The sequence below is a fragment of the Parus major genome, chromosome 2 (genome assembly GCF_001522545.3).
Source record: "Parus major isolate Abel chromosome 2, Parus_major1.1, whole genome shotgun sequence".
NCBI lineage: Eukaryota > Metazoa > Chordata > Aves > Passeriformes > Paridae > Parus > Parus major.
Window position 1 is genome coordinate 124,198,045 of NC_031769.1, and position 17,168 is coordinate 124,215,212.

The 17,168-nt window shown below is 34.7% G+C and overlaps 1 protein-coding gene across 5 annotated transcripts in view; it reads left to right on the forward strand.

The window, feature by feature from the left end:
- RALYL (RALY RNA binding protein like) overlaps positions 1-17,168 on the forward strand; it is a 357,282-nt gene that overhangs the window by 293,909 nt on the left and 46,205 nt on the right. For all 5 annotated transcript variants that reach the window (XM_015619704.2, XM_033512315.1, XM_015619702.2 and 2 more), the window contains one exon: positions 11,299-11,331. In XM_015619704.2, coding sequence (XP_015475190.1) covers positions 11,299-11,331 — 33 coding nt within the window. The remainder of the gene's footprint in view (positions 1-11,298; positions 11,332-17,168) is intronic.

The following is a 17,168-nucleotide window of genomic DNA, read 5'->3' on the forward strand; positions in this document are numbered from 1 at the left end:
AAGCAAGAGGACTGCTGCAAAGGCTTGCAGGATTTTATTTAGTTTGAAGTGTTTGAGGTTTCGAAAGTGTCCAAAGAATTTTGTATCTCTAAAAATAATCACATTTATAGGTGGATATACACATAAATCATTAGTACAGAGCAACTGATGTCTATGATGTGCTATATCCTCATAATTTGCTTGTCTCCAGGTCATTAGATTCATTTTTTCCTATAATGGTATAATACTATTTAATATCTCAGATCAGGATTCTTTTATTTTAACTTTTCTAGCTTTATGAACTGTGTGAAAATAATCTCATTTAGTCTTACCTACGTGAAATTTAGCATGAGCCTAAATGTGAGACACACAGATTTTTTAGGTGTGAGAGAGATAAGTAAATAATAATAGGACTTCCATTTTTATTTAGGCCTTAAAAATATTTTGAGAACATTTAGTCTTTTCTTTAGAAAGCTGCTAAACATATTATTAATTTTAAGCATGCTCATTGAATGTCTTAAAATGTACTTAGAGTCATGCTCAGGAATCAGAAAATTCTTAAATAGCTGTAAACTCCATCAGCATCCATCCTAATTTGCATTGCTGTTCAGTATGTAAGGGGGGACCTTAATCCCAGAAGTTTCAAAATTGTTCTGAATTTTCTTTTTAGCACACCACTTCTGCAGAAAATCACACGCTTTAAAAATTCTGCATCTTAAAATTGTTTTTCATCTTGTATTGGTCTAATCTCCAGCAAAAATTAATTGCACTGGCACATCTTAGTATCTTTGAAGTACAAGGTGAAGATTAAAGGTGCTGACACAAACATATTAAAGCACTCTTTGGGAAAAATGTTTTTGTAAAATAAAACATCACACTTTGTCTTTTTAATTTAGTGATGTTTTGATCAGTATTTCACTAAAGCGTCTCTGTGTCACCATATGAAAACCCATTTGCTTTTTTTTTTCCGGTGCTAATTCTCCAACTTACCAAAGTAGAATCAACCACAAGTACTCTGATGGACTGTTATTCTGCATCATAAAATGTTTTAATTATTTGTTGTTCATTTCAGCCCACCACCATGTTATATAGCATATTGAATACGTGGCTGAGAGCTTTTTCTCCATTTCGGAAGCCTTTGTTTCAGTTATTAGAAGGGGATGAGGCTCTTGGCTTTGCTGACTCTGGAGGCTGTTGATGGTGCACAGCCATTCCCAGCTGCTCTGGAGTGGACCCAAGCTCCAGGACAGGTGGAGCAGAGCCACCATGCTCAGCCACATGGCTGGCCTTCCCTCAGGACATCCCTTCTCTGTGGCTGTCAGCTTGGGAGCTGGCTAGAAGTCTTATCTGGCACCCCTCTGCTAGCAACCAGGTTGAGAGGGTTGGAGAAGGATGACAAGGGCACCTACTTTTGAGTCTTTTGGGGCTGGAATATTGGTGCCATTTTTATTACCATGAAAATGAGCACAGTTACTGCAGGCTCTGCTGCATGAGGTGCTGGTGGGGATCTGCTGAGAGAGAGACAAAGAATTAAGTTTGACCTTCCATGTGTTCCAGAGTATGAATGTACAGCACTTCATAGCTTTAGAGAGGGGGCATATGGGAGAAAGAAACATATCTCAGGTCCTTAGCAACATCCAGGAAAACCTTTTGGTTCTCTTTATTTTGAAATAAATCACAGATACAGACCAAAAGACAAAAATACAACTGTCATCTTGATTTTTTCAAGTTTTTCAATTCAGTCATATTATTTCTAATCTGTATGTTAAGTCCAACACCTAGGATAACAAAACTCTCTTTTTTTAAAAACTTTCTATTCATTATATTAAAAATATTCTTAACTCCCCTTAAGAAGGGAACAAGGGCAGGTTTTGCCTCTCAGATCCTCACTATATGATAAATCTTATATTTTTCTCATGTTTGTTTGCTTTTATTCACCATCAGTTTTTAAACGATGGCCTTGACATAGATCCATTTAAAAGTAGGTCCTACATAAAGACTAGCACTTTTCTTTGTAGCAATCTCCCCTCAAGTAACTCCTTAGATTTATACAGTATTTGCTCAGGATTTTTTTTTCCTTTGTTAAGAGGAAATTACTCCAGCTTATACACATCTGCACAGGGGCTGCATCCCTCTTTCTATCTCAGTACTCTTCCTCCTGCATGAAGTGATAGATGGTACCATATGAATGACGATGTCTTTTTCCATAGCAGCCCAGACACCATAACCACATTCATTCTCAAAGATTAGCAAATTTGGAGAATAGTCTGTTTGCTTATTATTGTGGGGTTTTTTTCCTGGTGTTTGATTTTCTTTCTTACTTTTTTCTTCTGCAATGAAACCTGAAACAATATGTTATAGATAAAGTATCTAACTGTAAGCTTTTTCTTTCATGGTTTTTAATTACTGTTTATACCACAGTAGAACAGAAAACATACCCTCCATTTCTGATCACATTGAAATTATTGAAATTATTATGGCTTCTTTCTTATTGAAGAATTTTTGCTGCTAAAATGAATGAAAAACTTTGGTTTGTAAATCAAAAAGTAAACTCCTAAAAGATCCAGAGTATTGGTGGGTTTGCCTGCAGGCAAACAGAAATAGTAGTTTTAGTCATGCATTTTCTTTAAATCTTGCCAGTCTGTGCCCTATTCCTATCCCTTATTACATGTGAGATTTCTACATTTATTACTGCATGGATTCTTGCATTTAATTTAAGAAATAAAGAGTTTGTACTCGACATGTTGCCTTCCATATGAAGACAATGTCTTCTGTAGGTGTTCTGCTGTGTTTCAGTTAGCCTAAAATGACTTCAAAATATTTTAAAAAAATCAGAAACTGACAGCATGGTATTTTTTCTACACTTGAGTTTTAGTAAAGAAGGCATCGTAGAAACAGTATCAGGATTTGCAGACCCTGCTGTTCAGAAACTCTTAAAAGTAAGGGCATAAGGTTCATGACAGAGAATAGAGAAGGGCCTGTCCTGGCACTGCAAATGAGCAGAAGAATTCTTCATTTTCAGGAGTTTAGTAAACCTTTAATTGCTTCAGAAATCAGAGATGCAGAATGCTGTGCTTCAGCAAACCACTTAGTGGACTTGCAATTAGGCATTGGTTCTCACATAATGTAACACCTCTAATTTTACAGAAGGCTGTAATTTGGTCTGGGAGCTGCTGCTGTACTGCAAGGGCACCGTTTAAGTGGTTTACAGAAAGAAACAGAAATATGATGCTGGGTTATAAATTTAGTACTCTGCGAATAAATAAGGAAGGTTGGATAAACAAGAGACTGTAACACATTTTAAAGTTTTATGAATGATATTAGAAGAAGAAGAAATTTAATGTATACTTAATTTGAAAGAAAATGGATTGTTAAGTAAGATTACAAGTAGCATGGAAGGCTGCGTGCAACACAGAGGGACAATAGCAACATATTGTTAAGCAGTGAATTATAAAAATAAAATTACCATGTAGCTTTATTTCTTGGTGAATTCTGTCAGTCTTGAAGTCTGAAAATATGTTATCCACGCTGCCAAAACTGATATTTAGTGCTGTTGATGCATAATGTCAAATGTAATTTTATTTTTTAAAGAATAGCTTAGAAATTGCGTGATTTTTTGGTATTGTATGCTGATACTCCCAAAACTTCTGGCAAAAGCACTGGCTATTTTATTGAAGAGTAAAAACATATTCATAATCATATATGATTTGAATCCTAAGAAATGAGCATTTTCTGGTACCTATTGGCATAAAAATATATGTTGCATTTTTCAATTTTGCATGAGTGGGATTATTCTAGGAAACAGCATGACAAGCATGAATCTTACATTGTTAGAGAAGTGACCCTCCTCTAACTGCTTTAAAGTGTTAGTAGTGTCATTGAGGGAAAAAGGATATTAAGCCTCTACCCTTGGGATCCTCAAAGGCAATGCCTGCATTAACCTTCATCTCTTTGTGACTGCAAATAGCCACGCAGCAAAGTAGTATTGATTGTGTGTGTTAGATCAGTCAACACTGCTTTGTTCAACCCACCCTGAAGAACCCATTCAAGATGGTTTTAGATCAGTACATATGACCTGAGCATTCTTACTCTGCTTTAGAGCAGAAGAGGGTCAGGTGAAATCAACTTCATGCAAAGAATGATTAAACCTGTGAGAAAGAAGGCTCTAAGGCACACTACATAGATCACTATATTTTTCTCAAAATTCCATCTTTTGCTTGGATCATAGCTGTTTGCAAAATTCAGCAGCTAGTAAAAGTCGCAGGAAAAAGCAAATAAAAATTGACAGTGGCATGGAGTTATTTTCATTCTTCAGGTTTTGTTTCCTTTTCTCTCTTGAACAAATGTACCAAATTGAGCATGTTTTGAGTTTGGGAAACTTGCAAGAATCTCACTAATAATCTGAGTGTAATGAATGTCTTCATTACTGGAAACATCACACAGATGTGTTGTGTGGGTTAAATTGTTAAAGTTTAGCTTATAACTCTGTTTTTCACAGATGACTTTGGTGGCATGGCAGGAAACTGGAACCCATTATTATCTAAGATTTTCAAATGTAGATTCTGAATCAATTTCACTCCAAGTCGCAATTTAGTTTTCCTCAGACATACTACCAGGATTTAGTCAACTATGAGAATCCATGACACCTTTATGTTATCTTTGCAAGTTTTGGATTCATAAAGGAAGATGCAGCAAAATCTAACCTGTAAAATCAGATAGGATATGGCTTTTAAATGACTTAGAGCTTTCAGGTTTCCCTCTCTTCTTGATGTCTAAAATTTAGGTCACCTATTTATGAGTATTATTGGAAACTACTTCCTTTTTTCCTTTAGCTCCCCTTAGATCTCCATGCCAGCCTTTCCTGCCTCAGCCCCAAAACCCTTTCATCCCATGTTATAACAGAAATGTATTCAGTATCCTAATATGACAGCGTACATTTGTACTGGTATATCAAAACCAACTTTTGCATGTGCTGGTTTATGTCTCATCCTAACCTCTTGCTGCTGTGAAAGTTAGTATGGGGAAGTGGCATTTTCTTTAAAGCACTTCCTCCCTGTAGGTAGAGAAACCTTTTATTCAGCTTTTCAACTGTCAGACTTCAAAGATAACTCCAAACATATTATTAATTACATTTTACTCACTAATGGCTAAAAGGTTATCTATCCTAACTACCCATGGGGTAAAAAATCCTAGAGGCCCCTGAAATTTGTACTTATGTCCAAAATGTTTATAAATTATGTAAGAAACAGATTTTGCTAGGAAAATAACTAAATTTGGTCACATACTATGTACATCTGATATATCTGATACATAATGCTACACATGAGTACAGGTTAACATCAGATATTGTTGACAGCACCCTGTGCTAAGTATTCCCTCAAAATCTTTTCCAGCAGATACTGCTATGGCACTACCCTGTCATGGTAATAAGTAAGAGCTAAGTAGAACTGGTTGAATAAAATGCACTGTATCAATAGTCAGTATTTTTTGCAGAGTTTTTTAAAAAATAGAATAAAATAGATTTTAAATTAATTTAATTAATTAAGAAAACCTTGCACTTATTTTCTGTTGTCCAGACATATAAAATGCTTAAAAATCATGTAATATGTATATATATATACATATTCCATACACATATGAAATATGTTCATATGCATATTCCAAATATTCAATTTCTTTCACTTCAAAACACTGAAAAGATTAAAGGCACCTCCATCTTGCAGCATATTTAATGCAGAGTAAGTGCATGAATGCAAGCTAAACCCAAGGGAGAGCAGAAGCATTCCTACACAGGAAATCAAGCTTTCTCATGGAGACTAACTATAATTTTCTCTGTGACAAGAAATTAAGATGTGTGAGACCCATATCACTTACAGATGTCTTGGGGAGTTAACTTCTTCTGGGTACAGCTTCTTCTTCATGGACTTGGGGAAAAGCTGATGCTTCAAGAAGTGATCTAAGTTATTCTCAATCTTAAATAATTAAACTAGGCAAAAGTAAAAAAATATTAGAAAAACTTATCTTTTTTAGTCAGTCAGAATGTGTAATGTGTTGTGATACTTTCATAAGAGACTAAATATGTATTATACATGTATTAAGGATTATGTATAGATCTGCACAGAGAGAGTCTGGTGGCCAAAGGGATAATCTTGTTTGATAATCTGTTTATCTCTAGAGTGCTTACTAGTTTAGTAGCTTTCTTATTGAATAAATTCTTCAGTAATTAGTAAAACTTAGTTTTAGTGCACTTGAATATTTCAGTTGTGAACTTTGATTAACAATGATCTGAGACTAGAAGAGAAGAAGAATATTCTGATTAAAGGACACTTCTCAAACAGCTCTGAAGAAAAATGTTCTCATATGTCCCCATAACTAGCAGTCTCCTGTTACTCAGTTCTTCCTCTTTTGAAAAGTTTTTTTGCACTATCCAGCCAGTACTACATTTCATATATGTAAAATATAGGTCTTGTTCTCAAATTCTCACTCTGATCTTTTTTTTAAATTTCGTTACACTGAATTCAGACTAATTCTTCAATTAAAAAAAAAAAATATATATATTTTAACTCTCTTCACTGAATGATTAAAAAGCAGCTTTTTGGTACCTATCTTACATGCAGCAACATTTTTGTTAAAATATTTTATGCAAACCAAAGTTAAATAGAGCATAACACTGAGTGTTCATGTTATTTAAGGTGGCTGTCTTTCCCATTGGCCTAATTCTTTGTTCATGGTCATGCAGGGGTTAGATTTTATTTTCTCAGCTTGATATGAGACTCTCATATCAGAAAATATCAAGAGCTTTAAAAATGAGACTAAGTCTCACCTGTCATCTGTCTTATCATTTATCCACCAAGTCAGTTATCACATCAAAAGACTAAGTTTGTACTGAGAAATGACTCTTTGAGCTTGTAGTATGTTAGTTCCCACCCATGGCTTGAGTGATGATATTTTGTGCTAGAATCTTTATGTTTCAATAAATAACAAAAGCACTTAGGTCTGTGGAAGACAACTTCTTGAGGCACTGTGAAAACGAATACATAGTATTTGACATTATGCAATATTCATGAAAACAGCAGCTGGTTGTTGTTGTTTTTCTAATCAGAGTTATCAATTGCAATGTCAACCACCAGATGTGAGTGGAAGTTATTAAATTGGTTAGAGACAGTTGTAAAAGTTGACATATACTTGTAAATTATTCTTGCATTCCCTCTGCTTCTGAAACACTTCTGATAGATTAGATCATTTATACAGTCATTCTACCATTTATTTGCTCCAGAATATGACAGAGTTTCTTGATAAAACTTGTCAATATTTATAAAGATCTTTATGAAAGCTTCAGAAGACAAAATGAGCTTCTTACCCTATTCTATTTGACAGTAGGTGCTGACAGTGTCCAGGAAAATGATCTTGGATTGAAATTAAGTCACAGAAACTAGAAAGGAAGGATTACCTAGTGTACACCAGCAATTGTTCTTTCAGACTCAATAGATAGTGTAAGTTATATGAAATTATATTTCTTCTGTAAATTCAGACATGTTTGCATTAGGCGCGCTTGCATTGAATGAAAGTACCAGGGGGGGTTGCAAAAATTATAGTGCACGTGCTTTAAAAAGAAATTAGATGACAGTCTATAACACTGCTTACAAAGTTCTGAAGAACAACAGTTTTCCATCACTTCAAACCACAAATTCAAAATTCAGAGAGAAATGCATCCATGTTTGATTACTGTGAATGGAAATGTTTCTTTTGAAAGGTCCCTTGAGTTGTTTTTGTAGTTTTAAAATTTAATGAAAACAAATAAATTTAATAAAAATAAAATAAACAGGGTGGGCCATAAATCTGAATATTCTTTCACTATGCATATTTCTGCTAAATCTTTGGTCCTGCTAATTCTTTGGTTCCTAAAGCTGCACAGTGCAAAAAAAGACATACTTGAGAGGTAAATAAGTCAGCCACATCAGTCAGTCTAAATATGCATTAACATTATACTGAAGTCCAAAATGTTTTTCAGTTGCCCTGACTTTCTTATCTGGCATGAATAAAAATGTTTCCAATAGACTTGAAAACTCCATTCATGCATTTTAGATGTCAAACAGAAAATGTGTGATGTCAGCAACACACTGAGTTAATCCTCCTTAGGAATTCTGATATAAGGTTTGAAACCTAAAATGACTCTGAAAAAAATGTTTGTTCTTAACCCCTTTCTTTGATTCAGGGCACATGGTTTTGTTTTTTCAACAAGTCAGAATAAGAATCGTAACAAATTCATTTAAATTCTGTGTGTTTTCCTACTAAATCCTTAAAGATTAAATTATGTTACCACCATGAGGAAGAATATATTGATTCATAATTAATTACCTTGGAGAATCCTTGGCTAAAATCCTTTGCTTGTGTACTGCACTGATGTTAGAAATGTTATTCACTTTTCCTGTACACAGTTTTGGGAAGGAGAGGAGAGGATTCTTTAACAGGTAATTATATAGATTTATGTATCTTGGGTCAGGTCTCAAATGCAGAAAAAGTCTTGCCTGTAATCTTAATCGGGCAATTATGCAAGAAAAGTAGAATTTGCTTTGGGATCTTGGTGTCATTCCATGATTTATTTACAAGTCAAAGACGAATTCACGTACCCTTAGTCTAGTCACATTTCCCCACACGTTTGCATGTTGCATGTTGCAAACCTTGAAAATTTGGACGTTCAGTCCATGTCAAAGATGGAATTTAGTCAATTGCCATTTATATAAGAAACCTTAGCAGCAAAAAAAATAATAAAATGCACAATTGGGTTAGTCAAACCTTGTAAAATATCTCTCCAAGACAGGTCGCAAGGGGAATAACATGAAATGGGAAATCTGTAGGGTCCTTATTTTAAACACATTGTGGCAGTAACATATCAATGGGTAGTAATCAATTCCCTATTGCAAATGATCTGTTCCATTTAGTGACTGGTTTTAATTGAGCAACTTTTTCCTCCTGCAAAACTTATTATATGTAGATAAGGAAAACCTTAGCTCAGAAAATCTTAACCAAGAATCAAAGCAAAATACCACTTCAGTCTACCATGTCCCAGTCATGCTACTGATTACCCTTCCTCCTTCCTATTCAAACTGATATATTGCCTTGGCATGTTGACAAACCAACCTTTTCTGATGGGAAAACCATTTCAGGAAAGAAAGAAAAAATCTCTATCTCTCCTACTTCACCACCATTCCTTCATAACTAAAACATGATTCCCTTCACTGTCTAGCTTAGTATTTCCTGGACACAAAAATGTATTTTTGCAAAGAAGACAGTTTCTGCTTTAAGATTTTTCCTGAAGGTGTATGACTGCACTTCTCTAAACTTATCAGGATTAATCTTTTTGCAATATCATATTTAATTTTTCAAGAATTCCACAAAACTCTGAAAAATTCAGTGTACATTAGGTTGAAAAGTAAAAACATTTTGTATTGACAAATGTCACCAGTAAAGATGATATAGGATGTTATTTCATATTGTGTTGCAGTTCTAAATCTTTATATTAATTTGCCATATACTGAATTACCAAATAAGAGGCCAACAGATAATTGTATTCCTTTACTGTGAGGAACACTTGAACTAATTAAAAGTAATGCAGCAAATTATCTAAAACCATTTAGTCAGATACAGAGAGAGGTCAAACCTAGGGCAGCACTATTTAAATTAAATTGAATCCAGCTTGAGAATGGACTTCAAATAGATTTTTAATCGCAGTATTTTGTCCACAGGGCATTCATTCTACCACAAACTCTTTGTTTTCAAGTAAAATACATCAGAATGTCCTCCATCAGGATAGTGCTAGGTCTCTCTTGATTACAAAATTTCTGTATTATGAAGTATGTAAGTTTGTTCTAGGGATTTCATTCTTTGGTCATCTTACATATAGTTAATCTCTTCAGCCAAATACTGAGTGTTTCCCCTGACTGATTAATTTCATTAAGCAGAAAAAGAGGAAAGAAAAACATGACACCAGTGCACTGGACCTGCAGGAGAAGGGTGAAACCCCCCATGAGAGCCCTGCCATTCTATTGCTCTCTGGCAGCACTGCCTGAGCACAGGGAATGCCAGGCTCAGATGTTCTTGGGACTGCCCTGACCACAAGGTCTTGCAGCTTTGGGATTCTGCTGTGCTTCCAGGTGTGTGCAAAGCTCATCAGTGTTTCCTCTTCTATTCTTCTAGTTCCATGTGGATTTCAACCCCAGAAAGAACTAGAACAGTGAGCTATAGTCATTAAGTCAACAGAAAAAAGGAACATATTTTCAATACATTTTGGAAATTAGATGATGATAATAACTGACCTGGTCTATTGGTTTGTGAGTTTTTTGCACAAACCCTTTGCTGAATAAATGAAACAGCACTCAGGTTTTTTTTACAAAGAGGACTTTCATGAAACTTTTTTGTTAAAACATTTACTTTTACCTTCATTTGTAACTAATGATAACTGTTTAATTATATTTCAAATATTTTATTGTGGGACCAAATTGTTTTCAGATTCATAGATTAAATATTCAGTTCCACATATAATATGCTTTGATTCATTAGAAACACTTTTATTAAAGGCTACAAAGAGATATTAATGACCTGGGCATTTATTTTCTGCTCTGCCTAACAGAGTATGCTCAGTGGGAATAAGAACAGAGCATTTTTGCGTGTCATGTAACCACACAAAATTACTCAGCTGTAAATATTCTTTGAACATGTTTATAAAGGACCCTAAAATCACATATTAATGGTCCTACCAAGCAGCTGATATCAGTAAACTCACTGAATCCAGAACAGACTAACAAAATAAGGGCAGCCAGTTGCAGATACCAGAGCAGGAGCAGTGCCTGATAACACAGATCAGGATTCTTGCATCTGTCCTGGATAGAAACTACCAGCAGAAGAGGCTCCTGCCAGTGTGCAGGTGGTGCATCTCCTCACAGCCACAGCAGGGAGTGGGAGAGCGCCTTTAACCACTGGGTTTAGAACTGTGCATTATTCTGGATCTACCAAAACAGATACAGCACATTTCTTGTTCACTCTAATGCAAATATCCACACATCATGTGAATCTCTGAAATTCAAAGGGCCTAGGTGTGCTGTTTTGTAAATATTTTAATTCTAGACCAAAGCTCCATTAAGTAAATGGGATTTTTTCCAGAGTTAAGCATCTACTAAAATGAATCAGGTCCTACTCTCATTGTTAAATTTTGTCCTTAAATAAACATGACATTGAGAATGACTGTTTTAAATTCATTGTATAATGGTTCTTAAACACAATAAATATCTATATTTAAAACTTTTGTTATTTACTTGACAGACTTGAATCAAAGGAGCCTTTCCTGTCCGTTGGGTAAGTAAGAATATGTATATTTTCATGGATATTTATATATTCAACAACTGTATAATATAATTTATCAGATTAGGTTGAACATAAACATCCTGTTTCAACATTATGGTTATTTACTATGCTTAAGCTTATGAAATGTAAGTTTTAGTCATTAATATCAGCAGTAATGAATAGTTTCCTTCTCAAAAAGAAATTAACTATATTTTGCCTTTATTGACTAAAGAAAACTTACACTAAAATAGATGAAGGATTTAAATGTTGCATTAAAAGGTAGCTGGTTTATTAATTTATTTTCCCTGACTTTATACAGAAACCATTCTAAATATCATCTATACCACTTGTCTAAACCATGGAAAAAAAATTGATAATGTCCTTTAAAAAAATGTGATACTTCAGTAACAGAAATAAAATAAAAAATATGAATTTTAAAAAATCATATTTTAGCCTACATGTAAATCCCTTCACTCATATGCATATTTCAGCTATAGCCTTTATAGTGTCACAGTCACTTAAACCATATGTTTGCTATATTAAAATTATAATTTATCATGCTAAAAATATTATTTTTAAGTTATTTATATTCTAAAATAGTACTATTCTTTCATAAAATGTAGACTAAAATATGTATTAGTAGCAATTATCTGCATTTTACTTGAGTTTGAATTTCACCTTTCATGCACGATTTTCCTTTCAACTTCTTCCTTGAAAACTTTCCAAAGTGACCTACCATTTTCCCTCCCTGTTTTCCTTCAGAACTGTATCTTTTTTATGTGTCTTCACTCTCATTCTCCTTTGTTCACACCATACTTTGTGCTGTCAAGAATATAAACTGCAGACAAAAGATCCCATACAAAACATCTGTTTAAGGGTTAGTTCTACCATAATTATCAGTAACTTCCAAACTGTTGCACTAATTGCAGAACTAGAAGTTAACTTCCAGTTCTGAAGTGCAAAGTTAACAAGTAAGAAACTGTACAAATTATGATCAAAATAATTCAACAAATTAGCATAAACAGGATTGAGATATATCTTGATTTCCATAGCATAAAATAACTCTGGTTTGTTTGAGTATGTTTTGGATTAATTGTTTGCTGTTTTCTATTTTCTACCTGCTCAAAATTACTGGAAAATATTTGGAGGAGGTGTGGAGGGTACACTGCTCCTGTTTTGCATGCCAATGTCCAATGTCCAAATTTATTATCAAATTCAGTCTCTTCTGTTAATAACTTTCATTACTCCAATTTGTAATTTATCCTACTGAGTTGGCATTTTGGGGGCCTCCACTCTCATAATGAAGTGATTATCTGAAAATATCAACTTTAAGATTAAAAAAAGAAGTTTCTTGCCATTGTGGTTAAGGATCAAAGTTCTAAGTACAAAAATCCAAGAACCAAATATAAATACAATGTTAGTGGTTATAATATTTGCCACAAAATAGTAAATCCTGCTTCTGATAATGATCTTAAGAACCATGCTGGCAATTTTTAGCTTATCATACTAGGAGGAAGTATTGTGTTTTAACTTTGGGTTTATTTCCATATGAGAAGATTAGTGGCTACTCTATAAATCCACACTATGTCCACAAAGTTATTGTATGTCACTTTGTCTCTAAAAGTGATTCCTCTTGGGATTTCTAATCTGTGTAAATAGACTTATCTTTTTTCCAGAACCTTTCAGAAGTTTGCATGTAATGTACTCAAATCCTTTTATGCAAGTTCACAATAATGAAGATAGATAAAACCTACTAACATTATTCCCTGTATGCTACTTTTGCCTTTTACCTCTGTATTTTCTCGACCCCCAAGGAGGGCATCAGAGGGTTAGACCACCATGTTCTATGGAGGGGCCCAAACCAACACACACTTCTTCAGTAAAAGAGATGCTCCTCCTAGTCTCACAAAAACTGGGGAGTTCTCAATGAGTTCTTGTGTCAGGATCTGTGTCTAAAGTTTTAGCCCATACAGCTGCAACCACCAGGCTTTTAAAAAACAATAATGTTTGCAGAAGAAGTGCTGACTTAACCACAATTAAATAAACACATGGGTGCCCTTAATGGCTCTTGCAGGCAGAGTTGGTCAAAACACCAATCTAAATTACTTTTGGCTGCCTACAGATGGCTTGATCCTGCAAGACCATCCTCCCATTCTTCTGTCTTCTGTAACAGATTTGTTTCCACATTTTCATTATGCTGCTTGCAGGACCTAATTAAGCTTTTTCATTTTGCTGTGTCTAAGCATACAACTTCTTGGTCCTTTTCCATTGCTTATTGTTTTGGCAGGGGAAGGGAACGTGAAGTGTGGCAATCCAAGACCTCAAGACCACCACAGGTTTTTGAGCTCTGCTTGTATGGGCAGGGCTGCAATCATCCCATGAGAAATCCCACAAAGGAAAATTGGTTGATAAAATGTTGCATTTTTTTTCCCCACCCCCAGAAAGCAGCCGGAGAGAAGCAGAACCCAGCTCTTGGTGTTAGAGTTTGTGTCTCAAATGCAGGGAGAGAAGACTTCCTGTACTCCCTTGTTAAAGACAAATCCAATTATCATTCTTTCTACACAAAGTGCATAGCAAAGAGGGAAAACCCACTCTCTCTTACTCCATGTACAAGGCAGGGGCATAATTTGGTGCTGAAGCCATAGTAACATCTTTGATTAAAGTCTCTAATGGTAGCATTCAGGAGCAAATATTCAGCTTGAGCAGTCTATTCAGATAGAGTATCTGAATGCAATATTATGATTTTGGGCTAAAATACAAAGTTGAGTTTGGTATTTGTGTTGTCTTCCTTGCCTCTTAGAGGTGAAGATAAAATCCTTAGGGAAAGATGAGATATTTGTTAGTGCAGACTGCTGGGTGACAGCCTGTAAGGGCACAGGATACTTTTCTTCAGAATGTTATTTCCATACTTTATGGACTTAGTGTTCATATTCAACATAAGCAAGCCCAAGAGGTGTCTGGAATTTGATACCTTTTCATGTTATATACCATTCATGTTCATGTAGGTTCAATATAAAAAAGAAGTCATGCAAATGTTCAGAGTGTCTGGAAGACTTTAATATGAGAGGCAAGAGTTTTGGTAAAAATCCACCACTGAAAATGCATCATATTAACTTCATGCAGGAAAATTTGAAAGGTTCAGTCTTAAAAAGACAAGTCAAGAGTCTTGATAAAAAAAATATGGACACTGCAAAATGGACACTGCAAAAAGAGCAACTAAGCGCCAGGTCATATTAATTTCATCCTGCTTTGTGCAAAGGATGTTTAATGTTTTAAAACCAATATATATTTAAAATACCAACATCTTTCAATTAGCCAGACTAGCTCTCCATTGTTTGAAATTTCCTAAAAGTAATGATGCATAAGTATCACCTCAACAAAACAGTTATCATTCTCTCTAGATAATTAGATTGGTCATCCAATTATTAATCACCAGCCATTTGTTGGCAGCTGTTTTATCATAGCTATCTAGATGCAAGAGTTTGGCACTTGATAAAGTTCAGCTAATACTGCATGTAGATTTGTAACTGGTCATTGGTCTGAGCCTTAAAATTAAAATCTCATTTTTCAGGATACAGCCAATGCAGCATCTTTTAAAGCCTATAATAGTATTATATGGTGAAGAGAGGCCATAATTATTTGAATTCTTTGAATTAATTATTTTTGGTTTCTAACTATAATTGTATGTAACTTCCATAATAACATGTGGTCAATATAACTTCAACACATTCAGAGGCAGAAAATTCCATCATAGCAACTAATAATTTTGTCAAACACGTAAAAATATTTCTCTTCTCTGTCAGATATCATTTCATAATATGTCCTGTAATGTTGAATTCAGAAGAGACTGGGAAAGGGAAGAGAGGAACAACTGGATTTTTTTGAGTCTTGTGAAAAAAAGGTTCATTTACTGCCAGCTGCAGAGAATGGGATTATTTCTGGAAAAGTAGGCAATAGCTCTTCATTGAAATGGTCATTGAAAATGCATGTATTATATACATCTGGTTATCAGCTGAGAAGTAATCTTGTCTTTGAATTTTTCAATCTTTTTATATAGTTTTTTTTGTTTTGATTGATTGTTTGCTATAAGCAGTATAATTTTAGGTGGAAAGCCCAGAGAGAAACATAAGTGAAAATTAATGCATTGTATGTATTTATTTAATGATGAATAGCTGTCTTCATGGAAGAAAGAGTAGAGATACAAGTAAAATTAGCACTAATTAATGCATTTATACATTTTTAGTGAAAACACTAGAGGTCTGTGTTAGCCACATGGTCCTCTTTCTAGAAAGTATTTGACAGTAGAAGATACTGAAAAGCCATACTTTTTCCAAATAATATCTTAATCACAGTAACTTTCAAACACAGATACTTACTTCTACAAGAGACAGAGTCATTTTGGTGGGCTCAGATTCTTGGAGGAACTTGGAAATGCTTCTAAAATACAGAAAGTAAATTTCATTCGTTTTCTTCCAGAAGACTAGTTCTAAGTTGCATCAAATTACTTGAATTTGCCATTCATATTTCTTCCACTTGCTTAGTAGTGTTTTCTTTCCTGCAAGGCCATTTTGCAGATCTATAGGAAATTCTGCTCTCATATATTGGATTGAGGGAACCCAGTCTGCAGAAGTGAGATAGTTTAAATAAAAGCCTAGTCTTTGCAGGGTGTCTTAGAATAATACTCAGTCCACTTCCAAAATATACAGGTTTTTTCAATTCACAGTCAGTTTTTTGGGGGGGGGTTGGTTTGTTATTGATTTTTTAATGGACAATAGGCTGTAAGGTACAAAATAGAATGTAGCCATGGAGCATCTTCTGTAACAAATTCCATCACTCTTGTTCCTCATCCTGGTTATCAGGTAGCACTGCTGGAAGGAACAAACACTGTTCCTACTGTTCCTACCCAAGTTCTGAAGAGAGAGAGCTAAGAAATTTGTTTTCCTTCAGCAGAGGAAAAATACAAAAAGAAGAGATATTAGATTCATTTGCTCTGTTATTATGACACAAATAAAACTACCACCCAGAACATAATCTTGTAACTCTTATTCATATTCAGGCCAGGTATTCAGGAGCTGTTTTCATGAAAATCACAGGAGAACTGAATACACTTGACAATTATTTAAACTCGTTGTTTAGACCCAGGCAGTAATCTCAGAAAACCACCTGGGCTTTCTGACTTAGGCAGCAGTAACAGATTCTCTGCTTTTGCAGAGAATATCCCTTAAAAAAGCCAGGTCTTTGATTAGGAGTGAGGTTTAGCCTGGAGGCAGGAGGCACATGTCAGGGTTCTGCAAAGGCTCTTTACTGGGTGAGACTTTCAGAGTAGTCGTAGAGAGACAGGAGGGATTTGGGATTTGACAGCACATATGGATATCTGTGGAAGACACTCAGAATCTATACCATTTAATTTCAGGTAGTAGTACTGACATACTTCTCTTCCAGTTTTCCAAAACCCACAAGGCTTAAGCTTTTCTATAGCTGCCTATTTTCTATTATTTTATGCCTCTGAAACAGGTATGAATACAGCTATTTTATAGTTAGAATTTCTTTTTTTTTTGCTTGAAGCTCTCTCACAAGAAGTAGTTACAAAGCTACAGTAATAATAATGTTGGTCCATTGCTGTGACTGAATTTTTCAGTGGTTTTGTGATATTACTCAATGTTTAAAGATCCTAGATTATGTACTTTTTTTACTGATCTGCAATCTAAATCTAATTATTTTATTAGATTATGGTTTCTGTATTTGCCTGATTTTTTCATTCTACATTACTTCCACTTTCCCACACACAGAGCAATATATGTATTGCCAAAAAAAGACTAATGATTTAGCCAGAAAAATGTTATTTTCTT